This window comes from Acytostelium subglobosum (assembly GCF_000787575.1).
Source record: "Acytostelium subglobosum LB1 DNA, scaffold: scaffold25, whole genome shotgun sequence".
NCBI classification, from domain to species: domain Eukaryota; phylum Evosea; class Eumycetozoa; order Acytosteliales; family Acytosteliaceae; genus Acytostelium; species Acytostelium subglobosum.
The window spans coordinates 456,716-472,582 of record NW_012236508.1 but is presented as its reverse complement, the minus strand read 5'-3'; the positions used below and the strand labels follow the sequence as shown (position 1 = coordinate 472,582).

Genomic DNA, 15,867 nt, shown 5'->3' with positions numbered 1-15,867 from the left:
GGTGGCATCGTCCAACAAGCTATTGTCTCTGTCTAAGCATCCATCTCAAAGATTTCTATAAAGTTTGAGTTGAAGTGATGATGTTAGCAATGTATGTTATGCTATGTTGCTGTTCAACCAATCAATCTACTTACCTGGCTCATCGATTGAAGGCTTGGCAGTGGAAGCAGTCTTTTGTGCTGTGGATTCTGGCTGTTGAACGGTGTTGTTGTTGGGGACTGGTTGTAGTCTTGGTGACTTGCCACCGGTGGCAGTCCTGTTGACGGCCTCGAGAATGGTGGCAAGCTCAGGAGGTGGAGTCTTGGCCAGTGGTGAATTGCGATAGTGTAGCATTGTAGAACGGTCGTAGACCTTCTTTGTGCCACCTGGTGTCGTTCCGTACAGTGTACCACCGAGCGAAGTTGAGAAGTTGATGTGATCCCTATCCCTCATGTTGAATGGGATAGCTCTTGTTGTTGATGAATCCGCTGACATTGTTCTATTCTATTATTCTATATTATATATTATTACTTAAATATTATTATTATTATTATTATTAGTTAGTTAACTAGTATGTGAAGGTCACCTAATATTGGTCAGACTCTCGAGTTCTATGATTTGATTGATTGAATGAAGTGAGTGAGTGAGTGATGAGGGAATGAATGAAGAGTTAGTGGATCAAGAAGTCAAGGTCAAGTCAAATTCAAGTCAAGTCGGGCGCGTCACTTCTCCTGTATCTCTCTCACTGCAACACACACACACATTCACAACACAACAAATACAAATACACACTATCCGTACTAACTAACTACCTAACCAACAACCACCAACTAAACAAACAACCGATCGGTTCGAATGACAAACAAACAGAACATACAACAAACAAGGAACAATCAACAACGATCCATCTCCAACATCGATGTGCTCTTACATCACAATTGCAATGAAACACATTCATTCATTCATACATTAATTCATGAATAAATGATGTATATTATTATGTGTCGTGTGAGTGATGTGTAAATGTACATACATATATTACAGTGTTTGAATGAGATAATTAGATAAATGATAATATGTTTAGGTATGTGTGTGTTATGTTGTTGGGGCAATCTCTATCTCCAAATTGAATTATTTTTAATTTATTTCTATTTAATTTACATTTATCTTCCCACACTCACCCAGCTCTGTTTCACTGGGTTTGGGATGTTCTTGGGTTTGAAGTCTGCATTCATCATTGTGTTGTCTATGTCTTTCAAGGATTATGAACGGTTCATAATGAACCATCAATCACCGTACTGTCCAGTAAAGAATTCGTAGTTCTTGAACAAAGTATATATATATTTAATATATATACACAATGAAATGGGAAAGTAGTCTAGATTACTCCACTCCCAGGCAATGTCTCCAATCAATCATATGACGATACTGATATTTTAGGTGAGAGTTAGTGGCCTACTCTCGAGCGAGTTACTGCAGTGCATGATCAATCTCACATCACCCTCAAGTTTAAAGTTGTGTAAGCGAGAGAGAGGTTCATTTCATTAACTTAAAACTAAGTGGAAAAATAGGATAGAGATAGAGATAAAGATGGATTGTGAGGTTCACAACAAGAGGACAGAGTTCGTTTGCTTTGATTGTGCAATATTGATGTGTCCTGAATGTAATGTAGTGACACATTAAAGATCATAAGATTGATCACGTCGATAGTATTAAACAGAGTATCGAGGAGAATGATAAACAATCAATGTGGTGTACATCAAGGTTGGAGCATCTGTGGAGCACATTGAAGTTGTGTTCAACAACATATCAGTCGTTGGAGAGTACTATGTCATCAATAACATCACACTTTGAACAACTGATCAAGGTGATCATCGCTGAGGAACACAGGGCCAAGACACCAATCAATGACCAAATGTCACATTCAATCAACAATCTACAATATCATCAATGAGATCAAAGATATCAATCAAATCATCAACATTGGACGACAACAGACGACCAACCATGAAGATGAGATCAATGATGTGATAGAGTCGATTTCACAATGCACATCAATCGATGAGTTCATCAACAACTTTACATCTGCTGACGACAAATCTCTACCCAGTATCAATATCAATGATGATGAACTAATGTCAATGATCATTCGTCACATTCAACTCATGCAACAAGTACCCTATGATAATGTCAGTTCATCAAAGTTGGTAGAGACATATCGAATCAACATGTTGAATGGTATTAAGAAGCAGATTGGATCATGTTTCAAACTGATCATTGTTGGCAAGACGTCTACTGGACACATCATGACACTGAATGGCCAGGACAGTTCATTGTTCTCATTAGTGACTCTGAGGAGTAAAACGATCAAAGATGTATTCAAGTTTGGTAAAGTGGATGAAGTATCAAACTCGATTGTACATGCTCGTGGGAATATCTATGTGTTTGGAGGGGTACATATACATTCTCAATACTATCGATACTCATTGGCCAAGAAACAATGGTATCATTCAAACATAGTTGGTGTCGAAGGAGCTGAATCAATAGCAACATGCTACGATGGAGACAAATATATCTACCTCGTTGGAGGATTTAGTAGTGTAAATTCATTGGATCGGGTCGATCGATTCAACATTGAAACTAAACAGTTTGAACATGTTGGACAATTGCCAACCAGAGTGGGCCACCATTCTGCTCACTTTTACAACAACTCAATCATTGTTGTTGACCGCTATGAGACATATCCAAGGATCTCTGGCATTCTCTCATTCAATATCCAAACACTGGCCACTGAGAGGCTTGTCGCAGTGGCTGATACAATCAAACCAAAATTGGAAACTAGTTGCTTCGATGGCAAAGACAATATTTATATTATTACCTATAATAATTATGTCAAGGGATTCATTCGTTACTCTCTATCCACAGAGCAATTGACCGAACTATGCAGTCCCCCTCCAGGAGGATCGATGGACGTCATCCATTGTTCTTGTATGATCGATCAACATCCAGTATTATATTGCTGTATGGTAAGGACAAACCCCATCGATACTCTATTCAATCTAACGAATGGACTCCAATTAATGACATTATCATCAATAATAGATGGGTTGCAGCTTGTTTGATTCCTGATGGTCATCATCTTACAACATCTGTCTGATTACGAATGATGATGGATTATTTATTGATTGATTAATACAAGTTTAGGCAATATCATGGTGTGATGGAACACCTTTCCACCAATAAAGTTGGAAATTACAACAGAGCTCAATGGAGATCGTATACTGCTTTTTAATAAACTGTTATGGCTATTATGGATTGATGATTTTAGTAGAAGATGACTTTCAGAGATGTCAATTGTTTGATGCTTTAATTGGTGCTGGGTTGACAGGCACTTGTTGATATGTGGACGATGATATCATTTATTTAGGTGCACTAATTATAAAGGATTGACACAACGACTTGGTTGTCAATAGTTTGATGCTTTAATTGGTGCTGGGTTGACAGGCACTTGTTGATATTCCACTGTAGTAATGATTAAACAATATATAAATGTTAGTAATAATATTCTCTATCTGTTTGTCTTTGTCCAAACAAAAAAAAAAAAAAAAAAAAAAMAAAMAAAAAAAAAAAAACATACCAGTTGTTGTTTCTGTCCTTTGACATGAGGATGTAGCCTTGGAGACCCCAGTTTGGACCCCAGGAGTTCTTGACAATCCAGAAGTTCTCATTGCCGCCACCAGTTGATGATGAACCGGTGCTGCCAGAGGTAGTGGTGGTGGTGGTGGCAGTGGTGGCAGATGAGGAGGATGAGGCAGTCTGGCCAGATGAGGAACCAGAGCTGGAACCGGATGAGGAACCAGATGAGGAACCGGATGAGGAACCAGAGCTGGAGGCAGTGGAGTTACCAGAGCTTGAGCCCGATGAGGAACCGGATGAGGAACCAGATGAGGAACCAGATGAGGAACCGGTGGCAGAGGCAGAACCAGAGGCGGTGGAGTTACCAGAGGTGATGGTACCTGAGGTGGCGGAACCGGTGGTGGAGGAGGTGACGGTGGTGGCGGTGGTCGATGATGACTGTGGGCCAGAACCATATCCGACGACGAGGACTCCGTGGTCGAGCTCGGTGGTGGAGCACTCTGGCTCGTAGTAGATACCAGACTGGTACAACTGGAAGGAGTTGTGGGAGGCATCGATGGCGACGGAGACTGGACCGTTGTTGGCAAAGGACATCAAAGAGACCTCAGAGCCAGAGGTGACGTTGGCGTACGAGGTGATGGTGGCACCAGAGTTGGTGGCGTTGTAGCGGCAGTTCTTGCTGCTGACGGCACGGTATGGGTACGAGGCTTCAGTGTCGATACCTCCGTTCTTGATGACGTACTCCATGGCAGCACCCATCAAACCTCCGTCACAACCCATGTTACCCTCAGCCCAGGAGCAGTCCATAAGATTCTGCTCGGAAAGGGCAACGAGGTTACCGGTGGCAATCTGGTGAGCTCCCTCGATGGAGCCAGTGGTGGAGAAAGACCAGCATGAACCACATTGGGCTTGGTTCTTGACGGCGGTGACGGCGCCCTTCTGTCTCCAGTCGACGGTCGAGTTGAGAGCGAGAACGTTGAAGGTGCGGTCAAAGTGACGGGCGGCGCGGACGTCCAAGAGGGATGAGGCGTCCATCTTGGTTCCGAGGTAGATGCGGCGGTACTCCTCGTTGCTGATATCGGCAAAGATGTTGAGGCCGAGCACGGTGGTAGATCCCTTGGCGTTCCACTTCTGGACATAATCCATGTTGGCCTTGAAGATGGCGAAACGAGTGTTGAACTCGGTGGCGGCGTACTTGACGTTGTTGGTCTGCATCCAGCTGATGAAGGTGTCTTGGTACTGACGCTCGGTGAAGGCAGCGTTGGCAGTGGCAACGGCCAAAAGGACCATGCAGCAAGCAATGGCAAACTTTGTTGAGAACATTGTTTGTGTGTGTTAAAGTGATAATAAGGTTAAATTAGGGAATGATTGATCTATTGAGCGGAACAAGGACTTTTGAGACTTGCGTTCCCAATGGATAGTCTCCCCTGAGGGCATGGTCTGCCCTCACAATACCCTTGCATGTATGTTTGGTTTGAAGGTTACTTCCTCAACACACACACGCAAACAAACAAACACGTCCACATGCGACTTGCAACCCACCAACCCAATCAAGGTTACCAGCAAGCTTCCATCGAAATATCTTCGAGGTGAATGAAAAATTAAATTAACTTTCTTGTTTATTGATGATAGTGATGGTGCTTTTAGGCATTGTTTGTCGCTGAATCAGAGTTTAAAGTTGTTGTGGACCCATCGCACTCATTCAGCAGCTTATCAAGAAATCTGTGTGTGAGTGCCCAATTATGAATGAGGTGCCGAACTGCCCCAGACCCATCTATCCTTTGAATGTTGAGCTCATCAAAGGTTGGCCTTCATCCTTGAATCCCAAGGGGCAACCCCCATTACATCCACCTTCAAACCAATTCAAGGCCCATAAAAAAAACGAGATATTTAGTTTCATAATCAATCTCCTACAACCACGGTAATCAAACACCTGATTTATCGACATTGAACTTCTACAAATAATATTAATCATTAATTAATGATAGATAAATCAGGTGAGGCAGTCAAGATCACTAAATTACTTCATTTAACCATGTTGTTATTATTATATCAATTGAAAATGTAAACAAATATTATCAAATCTAAACTAGTTCGAGGTAGATTCAACCATCCACTGTTATGATTCCCGATGCCTTGGAATGGGCAGTGATTGACCATCAATATCTAAACCATTTCGCTTGGACTCTCAAGTGACACGACACAAATGTGTGTGAATCTCTGTATTGTGATCGATCACAAAATTGGGTGGTCCCTGGGTCCAAAGAATCAAAACACATCAATCATAGTTTTAGAGTTAACAACAATACAACTTGTAATAATAATAGTAATAGTAATAATTGTAATAGATAGATAGATAATAATAGTGATGGATACAATGGATATAACAGTTGTTGCTGCAACGTGTGAGAAACACAAGTCAAACACAGAGTACATGTGCTTGGATTGTAAATTGTTGATGTGTCCAGTTTGTTCCGTTCAAAAGCATAAAGGTCACAAGGTAGACAATGTTGCCAGTATCAAAAGACAAATGATAATGAGTTTGACAAAGAAGAAGGATACTACTGCCACAACAACTACAACATCAACAACGACAACCACAACATCTTCTTTATCATCAGAATCATCATTATGGTGTAGACCACGTCTGGAACATCTTTGGAAGACACTTCAACATTGTACAACAACATATCAATCATTGGAGAGGACACATACTCATCTGACAGGACACTTTGAACAACTGATCAAAGTGATCATCGCTCAGGAGCATCGTGTAAAGAAGCCAATCAAAGATAGGATGGATCATATTCAATCAACAATCAATGATATCATCAATGAGATTAAGAATATCAATCAGATTGTAAACAATCAATTACCAACATCTAGAAACGACAATGATAATGGTGATGGTGATGGTGATGTTGACATGACCACGATCATTCAATCAATCAATTCATGTTCATCGATTGATCAGTTTATCAACATCACTACCGCTCAATCACAATCATTGGTTAGAGATGATGACATTATAAAGCCAAGTGATGATGAGTTAATGTCAATGATCAGCCGACTCTCAGAACATATCCACTCAGTACCATACATTGATGTATCAGACTTACAGGATTACTCTGTCAATACCAACATTGCCAAGCTAAGTGGTATCAAAAAGTTGATAGAGTCTTGCTTCATACTCATTTCTGGTACTAGCCCAACATCGACAACTGGTGACTCTGTCTCTGGCTCCAACAACAACACCTCCACAACCTCCAACAACAACAACAACAACAACAAAGTTATACAGTACACTGCCTCCAGTGTCATGTTACCACCTATGGATCATGAGTATAATGGCCACATCATGTCTTTGGACGGCGACAAGTGTTCATTGTTATCACTGGCCACATCCAAGTGGACATCGATCCAGGATGTAATCAAACGACCATATAACTATGTACCAACATCGGTAGTATACGCTCGTGGTGATGTATATGTATTTGGCGGCCCCGATGCACCAAACACATACTCACGCTTCTCCCTTGCCGAGAAACAATGTTATGATGATGACATCTTTGGTATCATTGGCTGCACGTTTGCATCGGCATGCTTTGATGGCAACAGGCTTATCTATCTGGTGGGCGGCAATCATCAGGGCCATAAGTCTGATCGCGTCGACTGCTTCAACATTGACACGCAACAGTTCTCGTCAGTGGGCACGCTGCCTCATGGTCTGGCATTCCCCTGCATCTACTACCACAACAATGCCATCATTGTAGTTGGTGGAGAGAAGGCTGGTGGTGGAGGCGGAGGCAGCCACACAGAGGTACTTCTATTCAATGTCCGCACACATGTAACCGATGTGCTCATCAAGGACATTAGCATAAGCCAGTATGACTTTAGTTGCTTTGATGGCGAGGACAACATATACGTTCACGCAAAGGACGGCTTCATGCGCTATACACTGTCGACCAAGCAACCAACCAAACTGTCACGCTGTCCAACCTATGGTCAGCTTCGCCAGATGGTGTATGATCGGTCTGTTGGCATCATCTGTCTCGGTGGCAAGGGCAACAACTATCGATACACCACTCAAGATGATCATTGGACACGTCTCAACGATGATGATCCCGTTGCCAATCGTACATGGTACGGTGCTTGTTTGATTCGTGATTAAATCAATCGGTTTATTGATGTGTAAAGTGTTTGATTATTCTGTCCATCGTGATGAATCCTGATAGATGTAATTGTTGACAGGTGTGTAGGAATAGTGTCTCGGACAATCGAACCAATATAACATATCCTTGCAATGTGCTCAGCTCCATAAACTTGATTGAAGATGGTAGTCGATTCAACAGTGGTCGGATTGGAAGGCCATGGTAACTCATGTTTGCCCATCTTAGTGTTCTAAGGTTGGGTGGCACGGCCTCTGGTGGGAAGTACTTGTTGTCACTTAGGCTAAACTCGATCAATGAGTCTGGTAGATCACCAACTTCGATGGGATTCTTATACTTGTTTAGTTTGAGTGATCGCAATGTATCTGGCAACAAACCTTTGGTCAACTTAAAGTTGGCGGCACTGTCAAAGCTCATCATCTCTAGCTCGAGTAGTCCAACTGGGAATGAAGTGATATTGGCATTGAAGTATCCAAAGTATAGACTCTCCAAGTTTGGTGGCAACGTTGACAAGTCTCTAAGTTCGAGATTTGTGCTCGTTCCAAGCAAACGTACCTTTTGAACGGCTGGGAATGTCTTGGAAGTAATTCCAGCAACAGAGTCTTGTACACTAAACATCTCCACCACTGTCACATTTGGGAATGTTACATTGGCCAACAAGTGTTGCATTGCAGCTGGCATACTAATGGTCTTCAAATGTGAATGATCAATTGAATGCATATAGTTGTGGCTCAACATTAGATTTGTAAGCAATGGAGGTAGTCCTTGGCCAAATGGATGGTTGAATGATTGAGTAGGAAGGGTATGGCCATAGGAATCAAACTTTAGACCTTTCAGTGTTTGAGGTAGAGCGTCGGATTCGACAGGTTGGGTAAAGAGGTGACCCAACACCAATCTTTCCAAAGATGATGGCAGTACACCTCTTGCAATTGGAGAGTTAAAGTGTCCAGTTAGGATTAGAGTCTTAATGGATGAAGGGAGTGACCTTGGATACAGAGGCTGGGCAAACACGTATCCAACATTAAGGTGCTCCAACTGAGGTGGAAGATCTCCGGGAAGAATTGGTTGATTGAAACTTGGTCCAAGTTCTAGTGATTTAAGACCCTTTGGCAATAAACCTGCGAGGGGATGATTGAATCCTTCATCAAACACCAAGTGTGTGATATAATTTGGAATTATAAAGGGAGCGGCGATTGTCTTTGAGTAGAAGGAAATGTTGGTAGCTCCACGCTCTATGAGTGTCTCCATCATAGGCTCCATCCTTGTCCAGAATGCCTGGTCAAATCTTTGATAAGTATCATCTTCAAATATGATTGATTCAACTCTTGGTACCTCCAGGATCATATCACTTAGACCCTTCATATCAACCTTCCATCTCTCTGTTTGATTGTTAAACATATTATGATTAATTAATATTATTCATTTTGATTGATTCTTTGATTTCCAATACATACCAACATTAAGTATTCTAATATCTACATGTTTATAACATATAGAGTTCTCTGTGTTTGAGAACCGAATTACATGTGGTCTATTATTGATATGCTCTCTAAAGATATCAGTATATTGTTTCATTGAATTGTCGGCCAACCTATGGCGGTCTTGATAAGATGGCAATTCATTCGACAAGAATTGTAAATAATTATTTCTTTGTTCGAACCATCTCTTACAAACTAGTGATACAACCAATCTCTCACTATTCTTATTAAGATATGATACAATCTGACGTAATAATATTAATGGTATTGATTCAATCATTATTATTATTATTTGTTAATATATATATATATAGGTATGATTGAATAAATGATATAAGTTACTATACTTGTATTATTGTGTTAGTGTGGATGTTAATGTTGTAGCCTCCGATACCATCTTCTATGAATGCTCCATAGATTACACATTCCATCGTCCTAACCTCGAATGTATTTGTTGTGTATGTAGAAGGGGGTTGATAAAGGTTACAAGCAAACAGTTACCCATTGCATTGTGGTAATAGGGGGGTTGTTTGAAGGAATCTGTAAACAGATCTAAAAGGGCGGGTGGGGGATATTTATTTAAATTAATATTTCTAATTATATCGATCATCTTATTATTCATTACTCTTGGATTGCGTTGCGAGTAGTAGCACACTTCACCAAAGGTTTGAAATTTTGGAAGTATACATGTTGTGTAGAGATAATCTATATTGTTGAATCATCAACTTATAATATGTGAATAGACATAATATTATTTGTCCTTCTTTGAATTAATATAATTGGTATTGTATCAATCGTCGTCGTTGTCATCATTGTTTATCTTGATTGGTAATGTGATGAGTCTAGGTGATATTTTTAAACACTGGTCTGGTTGAAACATTGTTTTGTTGGGCCTGGTATTGTCAATGTTTTCTGCAAATATCACCTATGTAAGTGGGACTTGGGAACTCCCTTCGACATGATCACGGGAACAAATTCATTTGTTTGAAAGTGTGTGAATGAGTTGACTCCGACGAACAACGACTGACCGAAACTATGACAATTCAAGATAAGATACGCTCCTCACCTCAAATTTCAATTTTTAGACATCTCATTAAACATTTATGTCATCTTCACCTTCACTCATTCATTCATTCATTACTTTAGTATAAACATAAATATTTATGTAAACGATTAAGTAATAGTATTACTACTAATAAATTTAAAATGAACAAGACAGAGACTTCAAGGAACTCAGCACCTTCTGCTGTACCATCAACCTTTAATCAGATTCATGAGAATGATGAAGCTTCAATGGTTATTGTATGTTTGATTGATTGATTGAAGAACAACAACAACACAACAACTTACACACAAGTCAATCATACATCAACATTAGTTGAACGAACCATCTCTTGCACAGTGGATGGGATCAATCCATCCAAATGGATCATTGTATGAGGAGCCACTCGATCTTTCAAAGGCACAGGAGGAGCATAAGAAGTTTAGACAGTTGTTGGAGAATGAGGGATGCACTGTGCGCACCGTTAGAGAGATCCTCACCTCAGAGACTGGCGACATTGCCAAGCGTGTAAAGTTGGAGGAGTTTGCATTCAAGTGCATCCAGTACGAACTGGACCCAAAGCAAAAGAGAGAGGAGCTCGGTGCCCAAGATCAACTCTTACTCTCTGATGATTATAAGAGACGTTGCATTGGTATGTTGTGCAGGGAAGGGTTATCCGTCCCTCGTCAGACTGACTGAATGACTGACTGACTCTCATTCATTCAAATTCATAGACTCAATGAGCGTTGAACAATTGGTAGAGGTTATCTTGACAAGACCAACCATCAAGCTGAGAAAGTCTGAGAGAGATACAGAGTTGCTTGCCACTGAATACTCATTGTAAGTGGTCTGGTTCGTTCTCAATCATTCATAGACCTCTGTCTAACACACCACTCGACAACAGCCAACCATTGGTCAACTTGGTATTCCAGCGCGATCAACAGATAACCACTGCAAAGGGTATTGTGATGGCCTCTTTGAGTTCACCAATTAGAGCACCAGAGGTTGAGTTGATGAAACTTTGCTTTGACATTTTGGGCCTGCCAGTGATTGGCGAGGTGCCAAACCCTGGCAAGTTAGAGGGTGGCGACTTTTACCCAATGGGACAGGACATTTGTTACATTGGCGTTGGTCTGAGATCAAACTTTGCCGCCGTCGACTACCTCATGGCCAACGATCTGCTGGGCACTAACCGTGTAGCCGTCGTCAAGGACTACTTTGACCTGCACCAGCAGCGCATGCATTTGGACACGGTGTTCAACATTATCAACGACCGCGTCATGCTCATTCTCCAGGACATCTGTGGCGAGCAATCGCCCATCAGACGTTTGGTCGACGAGTACAAGAAGAACCAAGACACGGGCAAGTACGAGCTGGCCCGTCACGACGTTGAGTTCTCGCAGTACCTCATCGAGCAGGGTTACGAGCTGCTCTACGTCACCGATCAGAATCAAAAGGACTATGGCTGCAATGGACTGAACATTGGCAATGGCAAGTTCATCGTCGTCGATCAGGCCACCGCCAAGACCGTCGCCCGCAAGACATCGTCATCTGTCAAGCTGCTCTTTGTTGACTTTAGAACAGTGACCAAGATGTACGGCAGTGTTCACTGCTGCTCGCAGGTCGTCAGTAGGCGTCCCACCGCTCACTTTCGTCCCACTCCATCACCAATGACCTCTCCAACAATCAACAAGGACACTGTTGTGACTGTGGCCCCAGCTGATGCCAAGGTCACTCAGATCCCAAACAGAGCACTGATGGTGTCACCAACCTACTTTGTAAAGGCTATCATTGGCAGTGAATTGATCAATGCCAGCGTCGTCAGAGATACCCGCACCAAAGTGCTACAGGACTACTCGACATTGCACCGCGAGCTGCGCAAGAATGGCGTCAACATTCATCTCTTCTGTCACGAGCCCCACCACAAGACCGACCAGGCAGTGTTTGTCGCCGAGTGGTTCTCAACTCATTCTGCCGCCGAGGTTGGCAAGAAGACTGTCGTTCTCTATCCCATGTCGGATCAATCAAGAAGAAATGAGAGAAGGATTGACATTCTGCGCAATGGTTTCTCTGGCTACGACCGTGTCATTGACTTTACACCAATGGAGAGTGGCGGCGACTCGTACGAGGTCACAACCATCTCGGCTCTGGTCGGTAACACATCCAACGAGCTGCACATTAAGTCCCCATCACTCTCACCCGCCAACGCTGCATACCTTGACTTTACCGGTCTCGTATTGGACCGTGTCAACAAGGTGGTCTACTGTGCAGTGGACGAGAAGCGCTACTACTCGGCCGTGGTGACCAAGTGGGCCAAGGTGTTGGGCTACACTCTTGTACAGGTCGAGTCTCAAGGATTCGCCGCCAGCCAATTCTTGTTCATTGGAAGCCGCGTCGTGCTGTTCTGTCCCAGTGCATTGTCCGAGGAGGACTCTGACAAGATCATCAAGCAGCTTGGCAACAGCAGAGCCATCATCACACTCTCCAAGGAGCAGATGGAGAAGTCCTGCAGCAAGATCCTGGAGATTGGTGCCGACTTGGCCAAGCCAGTGTTGATCATGAGTCAGACATGCTTTGGACAGTTCAGTGCAGACCAAGTTGATCAGATCAAGCAGTTCAACCAGATATCAACCATTGACATGTCAGACATTGAGAACTTGGGTGGCACTGGTATCAATGGAATGGTAGGAGGTTTGTTCTAAACTTCCATTGTTCCAATTGATGGTTGTCGACCAGGTTGTATTTATTTAATAATAAATATAGAGATGAGTACCTGTACTTCCAACTACATTATGGAATGACTCTTGAGATGAACGATTAGCATGGCCATTGGATATGTAATGTATCGTTCGCGAGAGTATCATTGTTGTTGTTGTCTGTATGTAATGTTGATTCAACATTGGCGCGCCGACACTCAGCTACTTTGAATGATCAATGACGGACAGTTGTCCGCAACTTGATGCTTGCCCTCTAGAAGGACATCTCTTGTTGCTCTCTTGTCTGTAAGCCAAGCTGAGCTGATGTTAACTTGAACTTGAGCCTAATCTGAGCGAGTGTATTCATTACATCATCATCATTAAAGTCCAATTGATACTGTTCAATCATCTTTGTAAGTTTCTCCAAGCTTGCTAGTCCTCTATGTTTGTTTGTTGATAAGTATGTAAGTAGTCATTATATATATATCGTCATCTATCGATAATACCTTGCAGAGAACTTGTGACTATCTTTGTAGTGAATGGCGAGGTTGTTCCACATTGTAACACAGCTGTGATAGTAGCCAACCTCCTGTCCGAGTTCAGTACCTTGTTGGAAGCCTAGTTGATATCCCTCAACATATCCAAGCTTCTGTCCATCTACAACACCCTGACTCTTTGCATCTTCGTATGTGTCTTGCTCGACATTGATTATCTGATCAAACTCGTCTTCCATCGTTGTTTGTAAAATGAAACAGAAACAAAACACGAACGATTCTTTTGATGGTCATCATTCCATTACAACAACTTKGATCGTCAACAGATACACGACAACATAGAATATGTACAACAAAGTATTACATATATTTATTGTGTTGATGTAATCATGACGATGATAATGAAGATGGAGGATGATATTGAGACCTCAACGATTGTGGACAGGTCTTCTAGATGACGAAACGAATAGCACGAGGGACAACCTCACAGAGGAATGGTGTGCTGCCCTTTAGCTCGCCGTCAATGTCGATGATCTCCTCCTCGATCTGATCCTCAAGCTCTGCCAGGATGGTGTTGCACTGTGTCTTGAGAAGGTCGAGCTCACTGCGATTCGTCTCCAATCCCACTCGCTTGGCTGCTCTGATTCTTCTCTTCTCCTTCTGCAGACGACGCTTCATCTCCTTGTCCTTCTTGAATGGTGTGATGCTGAATCGCTTCACTTGCAGATACACGACATAGTCCAGCTCGGTGTGAGTTCCATCGTAGAACTTGGCAAAGACGGTCATGAGGTCCAGTGCCTTGGTCGACTTGATCAGGATCAGATCAAACAGGCCATCGTTCAGCTTGGCCTTGGGTGCGATCTTCATGCCCTTGGCTGCACCCTTGATGTTGTTGATGATGGCCAAGCAGTAAAAGTCCTCCAGAGCAATGATGTTGCCGTCAACATCCTCGTACTCGATCCTAGCCAGAATCTTCTCTCCCTTGAACAGCTCGAGCACGGCAGCGGTGGTGTATCTGACGGCCTTTCCCATCCAACGCATCTTCTCAGCAGTGACGTTGACCTTGGAGCCGAGTCCCCAATGCAGTGAGTTGAAACTGTAGAACACTTCATGCTCCATCATTTCGTCTTGTGAAGCAAAGTCCATTAGGATGCCGTTGGGCACGTCCGCGAGATCATGTAGACGTGTCTTCTTGGAGTGGAAGCATTCAGAGCCCTCTTGCGAGTTGAGGTGTTCAAATTGCACGTTCTGGAGCGACTTGACAATCTCCTGGTACTCCATCTTCCTCTGTCCACACCATTGAGCGATGGAGTCCTTCTTGACACAGGTGATCTTGGCAATGTCCAGTGGCACTGTCAGTCCATTGAGAATTCTTGCGCAGATATGCTTGATGCTGAAGGTGCCTTGAAGCTCCAAGACGAATGAGTTGCCAGTACCAGCTGGTATGCATGCCACGACGAACTTCTCTCTGGATTCAATGTCCCTCTTCATGATACCATTTATGGCCTCGTGTATTGTTCCATCTCCTCCCACTAAACACATTGCATCGAATGCATTGATGTCAATAGTACGACATATCTCCTCAGCGTGACCCTTGTGTTCGGTTGGGAATACTTGTACCTGTTTGAAAGTGAGTGTTAGTATTGGATATAAGGTGTGTGTTCATGTGATCAATCAAGTTCCATGTGTATCTACTACTTACATTCAAACCATGTATCTCAAAGTACTTCCTGGCTTGGTTCATGATCTTCTCACCAATCTTGGAGCCAGAGAATGGATTGTATATGATGCCAACGTTCTGGATGTTGACTCTCTTGACTCGTGTTGGCTCCATCAATGAGGGATGTGTGAGGATCGATGTATCCAAACACTCATCGCTGTCGCTGTCCCTTGGCTCACTGTCTCTCCAGCTCCTACTGTTGGCGGTCTCTGGGTCCAGTCGGTCATCCTTCCTTGATAGTTCATCCGGTGACATACTCAGTGAGGAAGTTGTTGAAGATGAAAAGGTCGATGTAGATGAGTTGGTCATGTCAGAGTGAGAGTTGGAGCGGGAGTGGTATTGGGAGTTGGAGTTGGATGGATTCGAGTATATAGAAGTTGATGTTGGCCTTGTCGTTGTGGATGGTGGACCAGAGTAGTCATAGGTGATAGAGCCATTAGGTTCGATAACTGGTGTGAGAGTATAGGTCTTACAACCGCTCGCAGTAGGTGTACTTGGACATGGACTATTGATAGTTTCCATGATATTAATATTATTATTATTATAGTTATTAAGTTGTTAATCGATTAGGTGGAACTAAATAGTTAATAAGTGGTTATAGAGACAGAAGTATGGATTCGAGTAATAAGGATGTTTGTAAGTATGATTGAGTA

At 42.7% G+C, this 15,867-nt stretch overlaps 7 protein-coding genes across 7 annotated transcripts; 2 read left to right on the top strand and 5 right to left on the bottom strand.

Annotated features, from left to right (window-relative positions):
* Window positions 1–32: 32 nt before the first annotated feature.
* SAMD00019534_101480 (hypothetical protein) lies at window positions 33–474 on the bottom strand (the record flags this gene model as incomplete). The annotated part of the gene is made up of 2 exons (XM_012894787.1): window positions 33–55; window positions 135–474. 2 exons carry the CDS (start codon window positions 472–474, stop codon window positions 33–35), a joined length of 363 nt encoding a protein of 120 aa, XP_012750241.1.
* Window positions 475–3,461: 2,987 nt separating this feature from the next.
* Window positions 3,462–4,938, bottom strand: SAMD00019534_101470 (hypothetical protein; the record flags this gene model as incomplete). Its single annotated transcript, XM_012894786.1, has 2 exons — window positions 3,462–3,501; window positions 3,617–4,938. 2 exons carry the CDS (start codon window positions 4,936–4,938, stop codon window positions 3,462–3,464), a joined length of 1,362 nt encoding a protein of 453 aa, XP_012750240.1.
* A 1,729-nt stretch (window positions 4,939–6,667) lies between these two features.
* Window positions 6,668–7,786, top strand: SAMD00019534_101460 (hypothetical protein; the record flags this gene model as incomplete). The annotated part of the gene is made up of 1 exon (XM_012894785.1): window positions 6,668–7,786. The coding sequence occupies one exon, from the start codon at window positions 6,668–6,670 to the stop codon at window positions 7,784–7,786; it is 1,119 nt and encodes a 372-aa protein (XP_012750239.1).
* Window positions 7,787–7,796: 10 nt separating this feature from the next.
* SAMD00019534_101450 (hypothetical protein) lies at window positions 7,797–8,453 on the bottom strand (the record flags this gene model as incomplete). Its single annotated transcript, XM_012894784.1, has 1 exon — window positions 7,797–8,453. One exon carries the CDS (start codon window positions 8,451–8,453, stop codon window positions 7,797–7,799), a length of 657 nt encoding a protein of 218 aa, XP_012750238.1.
* A 2,015-nt stretch (window positions 8,454–10,468) lies between these two features.
* On the top strand, window positions 10,469–13,006 carry SAMD00019534_101440 (hypothetical protein; the record flags this gene model as incomplete). Its single annotated transcript, XM_012894783.1, has 4 exons — window positions 10,469–10,564; window positions 10,641–10,956; window positions 11,039–11,144; window positions 11,209–13,006. The coding sequence occupies 4 exons, from the start codon at window positions 10,469–10,471 to the stop codon at window positions 13,004–13,006; spliced, it is 2,316 nt and encodes a 771-aa protein (XP_012750237.1).
* Window positions 13,007–13,274: 268 nt separating this feature from the next.
* Window positions 13,275–13,784, bottom strand: SAMD00019534_101430 (hypothetical protein; the record flags this gene model as incomplete). Its single annotated transcript, XM_012894782.1, has 2 exons — window positions 13,275–13,442; window positions 13,545–13,784. Coding segments are annotated over 2 exons (408 nt in total), but the record flags the coding sequence as incomplete, so codon positions are not given.
* A 160-nt stretch (window positions 13,785–13,944) lies between these two features.
* Window positions 13,945–15,700, bottom strand: SAMD00019534_101420 (hypothetical protein; the record flags this gene model as incomplete). Its single annotated transcript, XM_012894781.1, has 2 exons — window positions 13,945–15,114; window positions 15,197–15,700. Coding segments are annotated over 2 exons (1,674 nt in total), but the record flags the coding sequence as incomplete, so codon positions are not given.
* Window positions 15,701–15,867: the final 167 nt, after the last annotated feature.